Consider the following 18809-nt stretch of genomic DNA (forward strand, 5'->3'; position numbering starts at 1 on the left):
CTCTCCAGAACAACAACCTCTACACAACAGTCAATATTTGTATCTCCCTATGGGTGTTGCTCTACAGAGGTTGCACTGTAATCTGCTGATGTAACTTAAGATAGTGGACCTGTAATGATTATCAGCAAATTACACATTCTCCATAAAATTGAGCTGCACCATGAGAAAAACCAACATAGTGCATTTGCGACCAGCATGGATACAGACCAGTCCGTGCAGTCTGGTCAGGATCCAAACTGTTCGCTAATGGTTTCTCTAATTGCAGTAGGGTTTGAAAGCAAACAGTATGGATCCTGACCAGACTGTGCGGATGTGCAGGCTGGTCTGGATCCATGCTGGTCGCAAATGCACTAATTTGGTTTTCTCATGGCACGTCTCATGTGATTTCAGATTTTTTATGAAAAAGCATGTGCACATTGAGCTATATTTACATCTAAAGAATGCTGAATTGCCTGAGGAGAGTATGTAATCATAATTATGAAAATTGCAGAGTGTTGTTACAGGTCCACTACCTTAAACCTAACAAATAAAACACAGTATTTTTGGAGAATATGAGGGACAATGCAAAGAGTGTTAAAAGTAAGTGCTGTTTAAGAAATAATGTATAGAAAAAATGTGTTTTAACGTTATTGATACACAGAAAGGTTATACGTCTGCAGAATAATTTTTCTGGTGATGTATAATCAATTTTGAATATATTTGTTTAGGTAAAACATGATTTTGCCATACATTATTTCGATTCTTATATGCCCTTAATCTAAAACAGCAAATAAAATATAGTAGCGCTCTTTATTGGTCGCAGCAAAAACATGGCGTCATGGCACGTTAATGTGATGTCATTTTAACGTAAGTGCGTTTTAACAGAAATAATCATATTAGAATGTTGTTTTCTATCCACAGAAGAATTGGATCTGAATGATACTGCCCAGGCAGCTCAGTTACAGAGGGAGTTAGATAGGATACAGGAACTGAGACAGAAACAGGTCAGTTTGTTAGTTTACTTTGTTTGGTTCTTTCTTTGAGCAAGCTTTATAAATCAGGAATCAAATAGTGCATGATTTTGACATGACTTGCTAAAATTATATCTTTCTAAGTAGAGAAATTGTTCATAATTTATATAATTTTATAGTTTATAGTTAAAGAGAACTGTATGACTGGTTAGCACAGGACAGTATTGGAGAAAAGACTTTGTGAATGGAGTTTTTCTTCAGAAACTTTCCTTGTAACATATAGATAGTTTGATCGGCGATATATGACCATTTTGTGTCGATTCGCCGTAAAACCCAACTCACTCACTATAGATAGTTTGATGTTTAATACTATTTACTATTACTACATTTACTTACAGGGGACTTCAAATAAACAGAGAAGCCCGATGGAAGCTGATACTGAATTAAAGAAAGTTTCATCTGATACAACAAATGGTAATTCATTCCCACTTGATATTTGTTTTGAAATAAAATATATATTTAATCACTGACTTCGGTGCTTAATAATTTTAAGAAGAAATATCAGAGTATTCGCCATGAGCTGGTTGAGGCAAGTGATTAATTTTAATCTAAATTTAGTAGATTGCTAATATAAATCCATGTGTCATTTACTTTAGGAAAGGATGAATTTATACAGCATGTGGTTGATGGTAATGGCATTATGGCTTGTACTATATCCGCTACTTTATGTAGAAATGTAGAATTGTAGTTCCAGAAAATATATTATTGTAATTTGCTGAGTGTTTTCTAAGTGCCATATTAAGAAAATTGTGAAAATCCCCCGAGTTGAAGTGTTGATCTCAGTGTCCAGGAATAAGTGGGACAGGACTATGGAGTATAACTTTGGTTTTGGTCTGCAATGAGGACCTACATTTATGTCAAAATATCTATACAGGATTTTAGTGATAATTTGTGATCTGTCAACAAGTTATGCAATGGCATATGAATCTTCCAACGAAATATGCAGTGGCATATGAAACACAAAGGAATAATTGTGTTCCAATCTGTAGGTTACATACACTAAAGATTTATTGCATCAGTTTCTACTTATTTTAACTTCACCTGTGGTCATGGTGATCGATTGTGATACCCCCATGTCAGTCATCATGTGTCAGCCATCATATGTTATGCATGGTCAACAATTTGACTGTTAACTCTCTTCAGACCATTTTTCATGAAACTTGATCAGAATGTTTGCCTTAACAAAATCTTGGATGAGATTGAAACAAGCTGTCAAGGTTAAAAAAACTAGATCAAATCATAGAAAAGCCTTGTTAACACTCTAAAGGGTATATTTTCTATGATATGTATGAAACAAGATCAACATACTGTTTAAATGAAATCTGGGTCAGGTTAAAAACTGGTCACATGAGGTAAAAAAAAAACTAGGCCTTCACTTTTTCTGAGGTCAAGAACTAGGTCAGTTAAAGGTGGTTTAGAAGAATTATGAACAATAATACAACATAGCAGAATATCCATTCTTAACAATCTTTACAAAATACGAGGTGATTACATTGAAAGTAAACTGAATAGGGTCAGTTACAGTTTCTTTAAAAATGTTTTACATTGTAACATACAGTTTAGCTCCCAGCGACCAAAGCCATGGCGTGATTTTTGTGTGTCACCAGTGTGGCTTAATAATTTTTTTAAAATTGGTGGAACAAGTTTTTACTCCCCAGATTTAAAAAAGAAATGGAGTGATCTTGGTTAATGACTTTTTAGATAGGAATGGTAACTTACTGTCTTTTGATAATTTCAAGGAGAAATATAATATACAAGCTAATATCCTGCAGTATTAAAGCATTATTGAGTACATTTGAGGGGCCTTAGATATTTTAGGATTTCCACACTATGCAATAAAGAAAGAAACCCCACTTCAACCGTTCATAATGAAGGTCATTAATACTAGGAAAAAAGGTTGTAGGTTTATATATGACTTTATGTTAAAAGCAAGAAATATGCCTATCTCCAGCAGGAAATGAAGAAACAAACTAGAAATAGATTTAAGCTTCTGTTAAGGACAGAGATATATATTGCCAAAGTAGAACAAAACATGACTTACTGCTCATGTATAGACTCAATCAAACCGAGTCTGCAATTTTCACTGTTTGCCTTGTTCTCGGTGCTTCCGAGGGATCTACTTTCCAGATTTTTAGTTTGAATCTGAATGGGTTGAATTAATGCCAGTAGTTAGTAATGATCAATCTTGGGTGTGTAATGATCAATCTTAAGGTGTGTCTCCAAGCCCCATTTCCTCAGCATTTGTTTAAAAACTATTTCCACCATGTAGGAGTTTAACAGATTCTTCTCTGCTTTTCCTTTCTTCTTTATTTTTCTTTTTCCCCCTGTTTTCCTGTTGGTATGAATGCACCTTACACGGGCCTTTTTCCCTCTCCTTTTTTTTTTTTTTTTTTTTTTTTTTTTGCTTTTTTTAGTTTTTTTCCCCACGAAGTGAAAGCACAGGAAACGTAATTTCAGGTGGTAAGAAGCCTGTATGAATTGTTTCCCTTATAAGCTAAAATCCATACAAGAAACGTAATTGCTGACAGTATATGTTAATAAACTATCATAGTTGTTTCCCGTGAATATGAATACCAAAAAAGTAGGGTTTCCTTGTAATTGTTTATTATTACAAGGTTGTTTTAGGTTTCAAGTTCCTTTCCATTTTAAAATTACTTTCTTCTTATGCCCCAAAATTAAAAAAAATGATTTAAGCTACATGACTATGATCGATGATTTATATTTACTTTCGAGTTCGCCGTTTGAGTACATCTAAAATTGCTTTTCATACTTTTAGCATGTGTAAATGTTGAGTTCTGCTCAACCCGGGGCTAGAGGGCGTGGACGGTAGCATGCATTTCCACTACCGTCCATGAACAGGCTCAATCAAACCGAGCCTGCAACATTTTCGTTTTTGTCGTGTTGAGCAACCAGTGAAGTTTCCACTTTTCTATATACCGGTATATTATATTAGAAAATTTCTTTCTGATCAAGTTATAAAATAGTATCATACATGCTTCATGATTTAGTAAAGGAATAAGAATGTTGTGTGTGCTTCATATATAGATTTGGTGTCAGTGTATGTAAATGTATTTGTACACTTTTCAGACCAAGGACAAAACAGGATTTTGAGTCCAGAACAATTAGCTGAGGTTACTAAGTTACTCAATCATGTCAAAGGTCAAGGTCAGACACAGTCTAACAACCCACAAGTTACGGAACTTTTGGAGCTATTGAAACATGCACAACTTAACAAGGGGAACCATCCGGAACAGAAGAAGGGAGCCAGGGCTCCTGCCGGTAATCATTGTGACAGACACAAAGCAACCTCTATTGGAATAAGAAGAAATGTTCAGTTTAATCCTGTAAAGGTATAGAATAATTTATTTACAAGAGTTAATTAGGCAAAAAGATATTTCACGAGGTGCAGTTGTAGAAGTCTTAAACTTGAGCATAAGCATTCAGTTATATACATTGTTATTAAAGTTTAGTTTATTTGAGATCCACGTAATTATTCAATAGTCATTGAAATCATAGCTCAGTTCAGTTGCAATTGGATGTATACAGATCGACATAATTTTTTCAAAGTCATTGTAATCATAGTCTTACTCTTAATAAGTTGTTTCTATCCAAATCCACATATTTCATAGTCATTACATTTAATGCATAATATTTCTATGTCCCTTTTTAGCTCGACTATTCATAGAATAGTAGAGCTATTGGACTCACCCATGCGTCGGCGTCCGCGTCCCGATTTGGTTAAGGTTTTGTATGTAAGCTGGTATCTCAGTAACCACTTGTGGGAATGGATTGAAACTTCACACACTTATTCACTGTGATAAACTGACCTACACTGCACAGGTTCCATAACTCTGTTTTGTTTTTTTACAAAATTATGCCCCTTTTTCGACTTAGAAATTCTTGGTTAAGGTTTTGTATGTAAGCTGGTATCTCAGTAACCACTAGCAGGAACGGATTGAAACTTCACACACTTATTCACTGTGATAAACTGACCTACATTGCACAGGTTCCATAACTCTATTTTGCTTTTTTACAAAATTATGTCCCTTTTTCGACTTAGAAATTCTTGGTTTAGGTTTTGTATGTAAGCTGGTATCTCAGTAACGACTTGTGGGAATGGATTGAAACTTCACACACTTACTCACTGTGATAAACTGACCTACATTGCACAGGTTCCTTAACTCTGTTTTGCTTTTTTATGAAATTATGCCCCCTTTTCGACTTAGAAATTCTTGGTTAAGGTTTTGTATGTAAGCTGTTATCTCAGTACACACTAATGGGAATGGATTGAAACTTCACACACTTGTTCACTGTCATGATCTGACATGCACTGTATAGGTCCCATAACTCTACTTTGCAATTTTTCAAAATTATGCCCCTCTTTCGACTTAGAAGTTTCTGGTTAAGTTTTTGTATGTAAGCTGGTATTTCATTATCCACTTATGGGAAAGGATTGAAACTTCACGCACTTGTTCACTTTATGAGCTGATAAGCACTTTGAAGGTTCCATAACCCTTTTTCCCATTTTTACAAAATTATGCCCCTTTTTCGACTTTTGTATTCATTCAATTGACAAGGCTGTTGAATAGTCGAGCGTTGCTGTCCTCCGACAGCTCTTGTTTTACTAAAACTGTAAGCTAGAAGACTATGAAACCGCCGTATTTTTGAAAAATTGTATATAAGACAAATTGATATTACTATAGGTCAATCTAATTTGAATTTAGGAGCTTGACGTTTGTATCTCTTATAGTGACTAGAAATTATTGTGATTGTAGCAATGTTGAAAAGTATTTCTAATTTAGATGCAACTTTTGCATTTTCAGGGTGTAGATAGTTCTAAAACTCACCAAGATGGCAGCCGATCACAACAAGGTTTAAGATCTAACCAACAGAAGAAAGTTGAGAGAAAAGTTGCTAACACAGCAGTTACCGATAGAAAAGTTGCTGGCTCAGCTACAAAGGGTGAAAAAGGTTCAAAACCTGCAGCATGGAAGTGATACGTTTTTGCAACAGATCTGTGTGCACGATATATTACCTTCTCAAAGGAGTGCAGTTTATTCAGTATTGTGAAAGACATTTATTCCTCAACACTTAGCTCCTGGTGATAATGAGGAAGCCATCCACGTGTGTTGCCAAAGGTGTCAAGTGTCAGTTCCACCCAGGTGTCTATACCTGACCCTATGCCATGATAGGCAATTTGGTCTACTGTACTACTTTAGCTTGTTAGTCACGGTTGCTGTAGGAGTCTGTGTGACTGGCAGATTAGTAATTTTTAACAACTTTAGTGGTTAACATTTTGTGGAACATTGAGATAGAACTTGTGCATTTAAAAGAACTAAATATTGATATGTAAATTTGAGGCCATTTTTGTAATGCATTAAACTTCAGCTGTGTTTAGCACTTGTTTAAACCAATCATAATAATTCATTACTTTTAAATTCACCATAGAATTTTGTTTACAAAAAGAGGTAATTTTAAAGATGTGTAAGGATTCATAAATGATTCATAAAGTTGACAGAACCATCAGTTTGTGCAGTCATTGTTGGCAGTTCATTTATGTGACAATGTGAAGGTCAGCTTTGACTGTTGCAATACTATTTAGTATTACTGTATATACTCCAGGGTATATTTCTTTAAGTGTGCTAGAAAATGTTGAGAAAATGTAATCACAGTCCGGATTTTGTTGAATTTTATTTTAGGTCGATTGTAAGAAGTATATGGAGAGCTGTCTTACTTACCCTTGTGGCAGCATCCACGACCTGATTTGTTTATATGATTTGATGCATTTTCACTTTATATCTGTAATTACTTTAAGAATTTGCTTCTAACTTTAAATAATTGTCCTGCATCATCACCCACTGCATATGACACAAAGGCGATATATCTCGCACCAATATCCCTTTGTGCTAATAATTCCAGTCTATCTCTGTTAAATAAATAGCAGCCAGTTTATTTTTGCCAGACCAAAAAGTGTCATTTTCCCCATGGGAATGCGAACATTTCCCGTTTGGAGAACATCTTCCTCATGGGAAATTTGTTTTCCAATGGGAAACCTACGACGGTATGCATTTTTTTCCGTGGGAAAGATGTTTTAAGGAAATCTATATATATATTACGCAGTTATACTAAAACGGATTTAATTAAATATTGAAACTTAAATAGTTATTCCGCATCATGAGACACAGGCCTTAACCCTGGCTTGGTATTTCATGAATCATCTTTTTATTTTGAATTTCAGGTTAAAGAATTCATGCGATTTCGTTCTCTGTTATTGCTAAACAGATTTGATTCAAACTGAAAACACATGTTGCACAACATTAGCAATATTATACATTACAAGACCCCTTTACACTGTCCGGCATCGCAATAGCCGAGCACGCTGCCCTTGAATTTCTAGTGAGACTGAAAAAATGTGGAAATCGTTTTGTTTAAAACTTGCCATTGATGTGCCAGACGTTCAGAAATAGTATCATGAAATAGGGAGGAGATCTGTTCGCCCGTATTTCCTAGAAGTAAATCATACGATGTTTCATATTTCATTGTAGGAACTCATTCAAATATTTATTGTAGTCTGAGTAGTCTGTATCGTATTACATCTTTATAGAAAAGAACTTGAAAATGTTAATTAAATGTAAATCTATGTTTTATTTTTTTAAATATAACCGCAACTTCATGAAACGAAAGAAAATATGTTTGGAGTGTTAATTTGAAGGACATAGTCGAGGGTTTTACTTCTAAAAATACAATAATGCAGAGTTGTAGACTAATGCGAACAGTTTTACACAGAAAGAGCAAAGTCACCTTGAACGTCGTTATGTTTAAACAAAAAATATTATGAATCATTGTTTATGGAGTATTCAGATATCAGTTTATCACGGTCCTTATCACCGCTAGTGCTACAGTCGCCCGTTTGCAAAGGGAAATGACTAGGTTGATCATCTTGAATTCCATGTTATGGAATTCCATAAATGCAGTTGAGGTTAGATACCAAAGGCGGATTGAGACCTCAGTTATTTCTGAAGAATTTTTTGGCCCACTTCGCATACAAAACATATTGTCTGTAGTTTTGATAATTGCAGAAGTGATTGAGTTTTTAGCTTACCTGTCACAAAGTGACAAGGTGAGCTTTTGTGATCGCGCAGCGTCCGTCGTCCGTCCGTGCGTCCGTGCGTGCGTCCGTAAACTTTTGCTTGTGACCACTCTAGAGGTCACATTTTTCATGGGATCTTTATGAAAGTTGGTCAGAATGTTCATCTTGATGATATCTAGATCAAGTTCGAAACTGGGTCACGTGCCGTCAAAAACTAGGTCAGTAGGTCTAAAAATAGAAAAACCTTGTGACCTTTCTAGAGGCCATATATTTCACAAGATCTTCATGAAAACTGGTCAGAGTGTTCACCTTGATGATATCTATGTCAAGTTCGAAACCGGGTCACGTGCCATCAAAAACTAGGTCAGTAGGTCTAAAAATAGAAAAACCTTGTGACCTCTATAGAGGCCGTACTTTTCAATGGATCTTCATGAAAATTGGTCAGAATGTTCACCTTGATGATATCTAGGGCAAGTTCGAAACTGGGTCACGTGTAATCAAGAACTAGGTCAGTAGGTCAAATAATAAAAAAAACCTTATGACCTCTCTAGAGGCCATATTTTTCATGGGATCTGTATGAAAGTTGGTCTGAATATTCATCTTGATGATATCTAGGTCAAGTTCGAAACTGTGTCAACTGCGGTAAAAAACTAGGTCAGTAGGTCTAAAAATAGAAAAACCTTTTGACAACTTTAGAGGCCATATTTTTCAATGGATCTTCATGAAAATTTGTCTGAATGTTCACCTTGATGATATCTAGATAAAATTTGAAACTGGGTCACGTGTGGTCAAAACTAGGTCAGTAGGTATAAAAATAGAAAAACCTTGTGACCTATCTATAGGCCATACTCTTCATGAGATCTTCATGAAAATTGGTGAGAATGTTCACCTTGATAATATCTAGATCAAGTTCAAAACTGGGTCATGTGCCTTCAAAAACTAGGTCATTAGGTCAAATAATAGAAAAACCTTGTGACCTCTCTAGAAGCCATATTTTTCAATGGATCTTCATGAAAATTGGGTCATGTGGAGAAGGTGAGCGATTCAGGACCATCATGGTCCTCTTGTTTTGTAAGTTAACAAAAGATAAAAAATGAGTGTGACAAATAGTTACATTGAAATATAGGTTTAATTGCACTATTTGACGTATATTTGCCAAAACATTTTTAGCGGGCTTGACACAAAAAAAACGCTCATAGAAATTCGGTGCACGTGGAAAACTAAGGCGGGAATGACTTACTGCTGGTTATAATCGACACAATACCTTTAATAATAAAGTAGTTTAATTTTCAAGCAGTTTCCGTAATATATTGCGCTCACTACAGCGCTTCATGTAATATGTTTTCTGTGCTTTCCGTGTATTATCTGTGTTTGGATCGCTGGAAACTCCTAATAACTAGAGCGTTTTGCACATCCTGTTGTATCTTTGAGCGATCCGTTTTTAATTAAGTTTCTCTTCCGCCGTGAGAAAAGTGACCACTGTTTCTTATTTGAATCAGATATCGTACAATAAATTCTATTTTAAGGATACAAAAATAAAAGTATTGTCAATTCTGTGAATATTGTCTCTAATAAAGTAGCTTACAGTGAAATGGCCAGATAGTTTTCTTATCGATAATGTTCTCAACTAAACGTAATCTACTTCGTATTTCCCTCCACAAAAAGTATATATTAAACAACAGTTCTTGTTTTTACCAAAAGAAAAAAAAATAAGAAAGGTTTCTAGAGTTCTATAATCCGTTTCTCTAAGTATATCTTGTACCATTCTCGAACTATGATTAAAGTCTTCTCTAGGACTCGCATATTAGATACCGTCTATAAATGTACAAAAAATTACAAAATTTGTTACATAATTATATTTTACACAAAAAAAAGTTTGTTTTAGATTATTCCAAATTAATAAGAATACTAATTCTCGATAAGATGTTGTCGTAATAATTAGCATATTTCAAATGGTTTAACTGTACACTCATTTCAACTTATCACTTTTGTAAACAGATATGGCTTGTATTTATTCATATTACATATTATATCTGTGCCCTATAAATTTGCCGTAAACTAAGTTGAAAGATGAGCGTAACGTTACAATGCTGTGTACAGATAAACAAGAAATACATTTGTATAAAGCAGCAATGCTTTAAGACGTGTGTGTGTGTGTGAATGCATTTTCAGTTTTGGTTTTTTTGCGTCATTGTAACGGTCAGTCTGTTTTCACCCAGTCTAATTAATGTCATGATTTAATTGTATCAGTCTGTGATATTTTTGTCCAAATATATAATATAGAACTTAGCTTACATTATTTCCTCTTTATTTTGTTTACATTTTTGTCTTACTTGTATGTGTTCATATTCTAATTTTTGTCTGAAATCTCAGATTTATTTGCTCCAATAAAATAATTCGTTGAATTTCTATTATCGTTTTTTAATCCGTTCGAAGTACCTTACAATAAATAGTAACACCATTGGATAGGACCGGATCTTGTCAACCATTCTAATACCTTGAAACGTGCACAGTAGCAGGTTCCAATAACAGGTATGTGATAAATAATTTGTCAGATATGCAGTAGAAATTTGAACTAAAATTGTATATTTACTCTACGACAAAATGTTATATGAAGATCGGTAAAATTTAGATATCAGGAAAAATATTTACGTTCCCCGCATAGGTGGGGGAGACTTACTGGCTTCGGTCTGACCGTCAGTTTGTCCGTTCGCATTAAATTGTCCGGCTTTCACAGGTCAAACTTCTTGCCGGATTTCGACGAAAATTTACAGGAGTGATCAGTACCAAGCCTTGTTGTGCATATCTCCGGCATGTTCCGCTTCGTTGCACAAAATGGCTGAGAGCTAAAAGTATACATAAGAGGGTGGGGAGATGTGTTTTTGTGACAAAAACACCTAGTTTTTTGTTAGGTTTAACTCGAGGGGGGGGGGGGTGGGAATAAAACATGTACATATCTTTTTGCGGACTAAGGTACCGACAGCCGGGTAAACCAGAACTCATACGCTGAACTTTGTATTCCCGACTGTACCGACAGCTGTGTTAACATACGGGCAAATTTAGCCCAACGTAACGATAGGATTACTCAACTGGTATAATTCAACACAAGCTATCGCAGCTTAGAAAAATGATCTCTTTAAAAGGCAAAATTTTAAATAACCAATTTTCCTTTATAATCTGCGATATATAACCTTTTCGTCGATTCGCCGTAAAATTCAACTCGCTTTCCCCTCAATATTAGCGTCCCTTCTTCACAGTTATCATTTAGATCTAAATTATTTGAAATTTTGTAGAATAATTTTCTAACTCTCTTTTTGTCTTTACTTTTGCTGAGTTAAAGTTTCTTTACTGTTTCGTGTAAAATTCAGTAGCAGATTCATTAGATATTCTTTAAATCACTGTAAAGTATTTTTTTGTTTTCATTTAGATCTAGTAGAGCTAGTTCCACATTTTAAGCAAACAATAAGTACTTGTCTGCTTGAAAAATGTTACCCGATTTTCAATGCAGCCATTATGATTCTTTGTGTTTTTGTACTTTCATTTATCCACTTCAGATTTCTGTTTTACATCAAATTAAGTCTAATTTTAGCCAATCCAAATAGCCACACAGTTGAAAATTAGATCTTAGAGGTATCAAATTTTTTCATTACAAAATCTAAGCGCAGTCTGGTCAGGATCCATTCTGTTTTCGCTTTAAATGCCTATTGCAATTAGAGAAACAGTTAGCGAACCGTATGGATCCTGACCAGACTGCGCGGATGCGCAGGCTGGTCTGGATCCATGCTGGTCGTAAAGCCATTATGTTGGTATTCTCATGGCGCGGCTCAAATGGTTCACAGATATGCATGTAAGCATATTGTTAAATGCTCAAAATTTTAATGAATCACGGAGTATACACACGAGTTTAAATTTTATAAACTAAGTGTACGAGGAGTCACATCGACACGGTATTTAGTCTGAATAATACGATTTGACAAAAGACACCGTAATGTAAAGACATTAATGTTGATTGAGAAAAAATTCAATATGTTATGTAAGTACATAAATAAGTCATTTGAATACAAATATTTTAACCGCAAATATTTATATTATAGATATTTTACAAACTTCGGATGTGCATGGTTTCATTTAAAAAGCGGTCAAATACACGTAACACCCACAAGAGTAAAGCGTTGAAAACGACGATAAACGTTAAAGAAGCAAATAAACAAAAAAGAAGAATTCAAAATTGGCGAAGATGCGGTTTTTGCTTTGCAAAGCAATACCCCCAACTCCTACAACAGTTAATTGGACAGTAGCTGCGAGTCATCATGTCTGAAGGCTTAGTAAAAGGATTAGTAAAAAGGTTCACGGCGTTCAAGTGTTTATGGAATATACAGGATACAGAATTTGCAACAGTATTACGCTATGTCATTATTTTTAGTGTCAACCGGAATTAAAGTGCCTATAAATACGGCAGTCATTAAAATTATGCACTTATCCTGCAACTATTTATTTCTGAAGTAAGAAGTGCATCGACGATAATTACAAGGTAAGTGAAATGAAATCTCTTCCTCGAGAACATAATTACTTTATTTTTATAACAGTAGTTTTATCATTATTTTTCAAAAATTATTTCATTAAAATATTTTTGCGCGCAGACATCGTCATTACATTATTTCTTATTATAAAATGTCAGCGAAATATTTTTCACACATACCATCTTAACTAGATAAGTGTTGTTTAAAACAGAGAAATACGAACCTTTGTTTATCGAAATATTAAAATATAATTTTAATAAATTTAATGACACTTTATAACAAGCAAAAGAATAATCATAATGTTGAAAATAAATTAAAATTGAAAGCGTAGAATGTAGCCAAGTACAATAATAGCATATTCGAGGGTTAAGATCTTTCTTAAAATTTAATATACACATTAAATCAAATTCTCATATCGTGCCAAAATTACATTTTAAAGAGCATATTATATTTGAATATTTTGCTAATATAATATGTGAAACATAATTCCAAATGCTTATCCGACTTGTAGGTTTGTAGAAACTTGATTTTGTTTAAATATCCGAAATCTATTAACTGTCGAAAAAGGAATTTTCGATTTTATCTGTGTAATTGACAAATAGCCTCAACAGTGTAGAATATTAAAGATTAAAGAGAAAAAAATACTTGGTATCATGACCAAATTTCATTTTGAAAAAAATGAATAATATCTACAACAAGGGAATAAGAATGGTAAGGTTTAAAATATGCACACTAATACATATATAGGTAACCACAATGTGAATATGTATTATTTTGGAAAGAAATGGCTTTTTTTTTTTTGTAAACGGCTATACGAAGTTTAGTTCAGGTTACAGCTCTGCATACATAGTTTTACATATTTAGCCAAGTAAATATATTCAATGATACTTTTCTAGATATAAATCAATATGTAATGATAGATGATGGACATATTCTGAACAAAATTGCTATTTACCCCAATTTCCAACAACAATTTAATGCATTTTAAGAGAGTATTTAAAAAAAAAAAATCTTTCAGAATATTTCCCAACCAAAAAAATATCATTTTATGAAACAAAACACAAGTAAACTACATTTTGCAAAATGTCAATAAAACCTTTTCTTTCCCCATGCGTACTGATATTTTTTAAGATGAGCAGAAGTTTTTGTTTTTTTTTATTCAGTTTACATATGACAAAACACTAAGGGAAATGTATGCTATTCAAACTGTTTGCATTGCAAATACAGGTCGGTAAAATAAATATCAGATATATTCACATGGTTTATTATTTTCTTCAAAAAAAAAAAAAAAAAAAAAAAAAAAAAAAAAAAAAAAAAAAAAAACGCCTCGGAGTATCAACTCACAACAATGGCTTCACAGACATAATACTAAGTTTTGTACAGCGTATTTTTTTTCTAAATTTGCAGATGAAAACAATGTCATCAGTATCGACAGTCACCGTCATATGTGTTTGCTTATTGGGATTGTGTTTATGCCATCCGTTCTCCGACAACACGCAAAGTCAGTGTTTATGTAGAGTGAAGAACAATCACTGTGTGCTACAACACGAGGCAGTAACAGAGGAACACTCAACATGCTGTTGTAGAGCATCTTTTGAAGTAGAGGTGAGAAATTCGTAATCAGATTATCAGGGGTGAGGCTTTTAAAAAGCTGTTGGTTTTCCGCTGCATTTTGTTATAGCTTGTGGTATATCACCCTTCTTTGATGCAGACTGTAAAACTATAGGCAGGCATATAAAAGTAATTACTTTAACTCTGATTAAATGTCGAACGCTTTTATGAAAAGTATAGTGGTACCAAAGATTGGGATTAGAAAAAATCAATGTCAGTAACAGTACGGGTCGAGTAAATGCAACTGGACTAGAAGAGTGCACAGTTTTAGGGCGGAATATTGGGATACTGTCATACATCGGGACTAGAACACTAGAATTCAATGTTCACAATGTACATAGCGGGATGAGGGGATCTGTAGCCACAAACTTATGCTGGTAATGATAGAGTGCACAATGTTACTAATTTAGAGACACTGAAGTCAAATAGTAGCGTTCAGTGTCTACAACGTAAAAGGAATGATAAGGAGGGACAATTAGCTATAGAACGAAACTCACTGTGTACATATAAGTAATATATAGGGGCTAGAATTCTAGTAGTCAATGTCTTCAACGTAAAGATATCGAGCGAGATAAGGGGATCTGTAGATACTGCCGCAATATGCAATGTTAGGGGATAGTAAAGAGTATTTTAGTTACAGAATTGAACCAGAAAAGTCAGTATCCGTCATGTGAGGCAGGAAAAGGGGTAGGGTACTATTGCCAAGAGTTTAAATATCATTTCATTTTTTTTTTGTCTTTCAGAAGTACAATCATCGCAGGTACTACAGCCGTTTAGAGGGATGTCAAGTGGTAGCGTGTTAAGCCCTTTGATAGAGCAGCTTACATGGAAATTACAGGAGCAATGTCTCATTTGGATAGTTCAAAATATTTTCAAGTTAAAGAAATTACAGATAAACATTGAAAGGAAAGCTAAAATAAATTTATGAAACTAAACGTTTAATTGTAATATGTAAATAAATGAATTTCTATTATATATTCCAACAGACAGAGGACTGAGATTTGCTCAAGCATAAATGTATACATACAATATTTTTCACATTTTTCATGGCTAAATCTATTACTTTATTGTGTTTTTTGTTACGTTCTAGTTCTGCAGGCCTTTTCCACCATAGAATACATGTTTTTTAACTATATATTTGTTCATATACATATCACTTTCAATTTTACATATAATGTTTTTAAGTTATATTGTTCAAAATATTTATTTTTACTGAAAATGATTGTCATGCCTGATACATGCTTTATACACTTTATGTATATATTTTACATTGATATATTTATCGCAATAAAGTTTTTACACACTTTTTATATAAAGATCGTGTTTTATCTCATTTTCTTGCACACCCGACAGGATTTTCCCGTGCTTTTCCTGTGCTAGAAAAACTCATCTTACAGCCAGGGGTGTAAGATGACTCACGTGCTATAATTTATGAATGAATGCGTAAATTCATACGCTACTATAACAAAATAGCGCCTTAAAGAAAAATCTTCGTTTTTCTTTATATCTTCTATAAATTGAGAAAAAGGCATGCAACAAAAAGAATCAATCACTGGCAGCGGGTAAAGATGGGAATATCCGGCACTCGGATAACTGTTTAGGCGGTAACTCGGCAGGAGCCTCGTTACCGCCTAAACAGTTTCCCTTGTGCCGGATATTCCCATCTTTACCAGCAGCCAGTGAAAGATTCTTATACTCTCGACTTGGTATATTTGACAACTAAAATTTATAAATAATTCAAAGGAACATACATAGCAATTTTATTTGCATATAATTATAATCACAGTGTTGAGGCCTTTTAGCCACTTTGCTACATTGTTCCTCATTATAATGGCAGTTTTATTTAAAACAAGAAGATCAGACCAGAGAAAACTTGTCTATATACATGTTTTGAATTAGTTGCTTTTAGAAAGCGTTTGACTGGGAACTATTACATTAACTGGCTTCTACAATGCAGGGGCGTACCTGGATGATTTTGAACTGTACGCCAGATAGACGAGCAGTATAATTATAATACTCTGGTGGGGAATCACATGATCAAAATAATCTCCAAACGTTATATTTTGAAAAAACATGAATAAATTTCCTACCAGGATAAGATATGAAAATTTAAGCAAAGCCTAACGTATGACTAATGAAAGTTGTTAAATTATTATGTAGTTGACAATAATGATAAATATCCTGCAGTTACAAACACTAAGGAAAATAAGAAGTGTCAGTTTCCTGAAGTGTTCCAGACAAACAGAAAGTGATTGTGATTGAAATGTTGCCACATGATAGGCTATATTTTAGATTTACAGCAAAAGTTGCTTCAATTTTATGCCATATTATTCATAAATTTATTTTGATTTAGAGATTCTTTTGATCATGTGATTCCCCACAGTGATAAGCCAAACAGCGATGCTGCGAGTATGGGGTGGGTGAAAGAGAGAGAGACCCGATTGGATTTTGTAAGGATATTCTATTTTTGTTGTTATCGTTTTTGAAATCATCATGATATATTTCATGCACGACTTCTACATCTGCATTTTGACAGGGTTTTGATACATGCGCCTACCCATACATTGTGAATGTGTCAGGTGTTAGCAAATAATCATTTATATATTTTTCTCACACGGAAGTAAACAATTTCAAGAAAACGTAAACAACATCATGTTTTTTTTTTTTGCAAACTAAAATTCAAAGTGCGTAAATTGCTTTGGTATTTTGGTATCCTAATCTGGATGTAGATTGGTAGGTTGATATGCACATCGATATTGACGTTAAATGTTATATTAAGCGCAAGTATTTTTTACTTGAGACCACAGATGACTCGAGTATTTTTGTTTTCTTTCATGCTTGAATACCAATGGGGCCTCTATGGCCGAGTGGTTAAGGTCGCTGACTTTGAATCACTTGCACCTCAACGATGTGGGTTCGAGCGAACCCTCATCGGGGCGTTGAATTTCTTCATATGAAGAAACCATCCAGCTGACTTGCGGAAGGTCGTTTGTTCTACCCGGGTGTCCGCCTGTGATAAAATAATGCAAAGAGGAGCACCTGGGGGAAAAACTAAATGAAATATTAATAGGACCAGCTTTTATCAATAAAAATGTTTCTTTATAAAACAATATATTATTTCGAATGAAGAAAAATATCAAAGGTGTTACTATTGGCCGTTCCTGGGCGGTGTCAACAGTGTTCCTTTTGTCATCGCAGTCTGTTTGTGTGCGTGCGTGCATGTGTGCGTCTGTGTTTCATTGAAGGCAGGCCTATTCGGCGATGTATGGCTCTGACTGTATTTGCCGTGCCTTATGCTTGCAAGAAATCTACCCTTACCATTAACAAGATAATTACAGGAACAAATAAATCTATTTCAAAAACTAATTTGATAAATCTCATGCAGATGATATTGTTAAGCGAAGAACTTGAAATAGCCGCCTAACTCCCTTTAAGCTTTACATCACGATTTTAAATGTACGCACTGGCGAATCGGCGTATGCCCAGGTACGCCCCTGCAATGCTACAAGATTTAATAATTTAATATGTGGATCGCTCTTTTAATTTTGAATACAAATATATTTTCATTCACTATTCATTTTAAATGGAAAGAAAAAAAGTGTTCATTTTCGTATAAACGACAGTGGTGTAATAATATCAAAGACGTCCTTTTCCGCCAGATTGCACGCACAATCTGACGTTATTCCAAAAAAAAAAAAACATAAACAAAAGGGAATCGTTCAAAATCGGATGTCTCAATTTCAAAAACAACATTAAACTGCAGCTTAAACTTAACTGACGATAAAGATAAAAACTGAGACAGAACTTTTATGATTTTTTCACTGGGTTGAACGACATTTTAAATAACAAAAACAAGAACTGTATTTTTATCGGAAGGCGAATAACGTGGGCGGGTCCTTTTGGCTGTTCTAATTTGGTGTTAAAAAGATCGATATTCTTACGTTAATCTTGCTTTTATGCTACTCGTGGAAAGCAAACCACATATTTTTGTAGCAAGCTACTGTAAAAATGTAAATATAAGAGTTGAATGCTAAATTTTGTGCGTTTATACGGGTATAAACTACATTGAAATTTCTTGCAAATTATCCAAAAATCGCCAGCGCGATTCGTTGATTTGCAAGGAGTCTCAAAATGGTTTATATCCGAATAAAAGACGAAAAAATAGCACTTAGTTCTTAAATGAAATAAACATTAAAAATGGGAAGTATTCTGCTCTGTTTGTCCTGACTTTAAACTTAGTAGTGGTAGTGCATACGGTTTACTATACCCAAGATGGCTATATTGGTGTCACGTATGTCCGTCCGTCCGTCTGTGCGTCGTGTCAGTTCCATGTCTTCTTAACTATGCACTGGGGAATTCATTAAACTTGCATGAGTGATTTACCTCAGATCACTTGGTCTAAGGTTAGGTTCACATTTGGTGTTCAAAGATCAAATACGTTAAGCTTGTATCTGCTCCATATCTTTAAACCACTTGGTAGATTTCATAAAACTAGCAACAAATAATTATCTCACTGAGACAATGTGGAGAGCGCAAAACCCAGGTCGCTAAGTCTAAGGTCAGGATCACACTTGGAGA

The 18809-nt window shown here is 34.3% G+C and overlaps 1 protein-coding gene and 1 long non-coding RNA gene across 3 annotated transcripts in view; both read left to right on the plus strand.

Annotated features, from left to right (window-relative positions):
- The window catches only part of LOC123554904 (uncharacterized), a 58466-nt gene extending 47961 nt beyond the window's left edge, over positions 1 to 10505 (plus strand). For both annotated transcript variants that reach the window (XM_045345324.2, XM_045345325.2), the window contains exons 22-25: positions 901 to 983; positions 1349 to 1424; positions 4098 to 4360; positions 5834 to 10505. In XM_045345324.2, coding sequence (XP_045201259.2) covers positions 901 to 983; positions 1349 to 1424; positions 4098 to 4360; positions 5834 to 6007 — 596 coding nt within the window. In that variant the 3' untranslated portion in view covers positions 6008 to 10505. The remainder of the gene's footprint in view (positions 1 to 900; positions 984 to 1348; positions 1425 to 4097; positions 4361 to 5833) is intronic.
- Positions 10506 to 12242: 1737 nt separating this feature from the next.
- LOC123554903 (uncharacterized) lies at positions 12243 to 15166 on the plus strand. The gene is made up of 3 exons (XR_006687152.2): positions 12243 to 12631; positions 14028 to 14225; positions 14975 to 15166. It is a non-coding gene; the product is annotated as an uncharacterized LOC123554903 (long non-coding RNA).
- Positions 15167 to 18809: the final 3643 nt, after the last annotated feature.

This window comes from Mercenaria mercenaria, chromosome 7, assembly GCF_021730395.1.
Source record: "Mercenaria mercenaria strain notata chromosome 7, MADL_Memer_1, whole genome shotgun sequence".
NCBI classification, from domain to species: domain Eukaryota; kingdom Metazoa; phylum Mollusca; class Bivalvia; order Venerida; family Veneridae; genus Mercenaria; species Mercenaria mercenaria.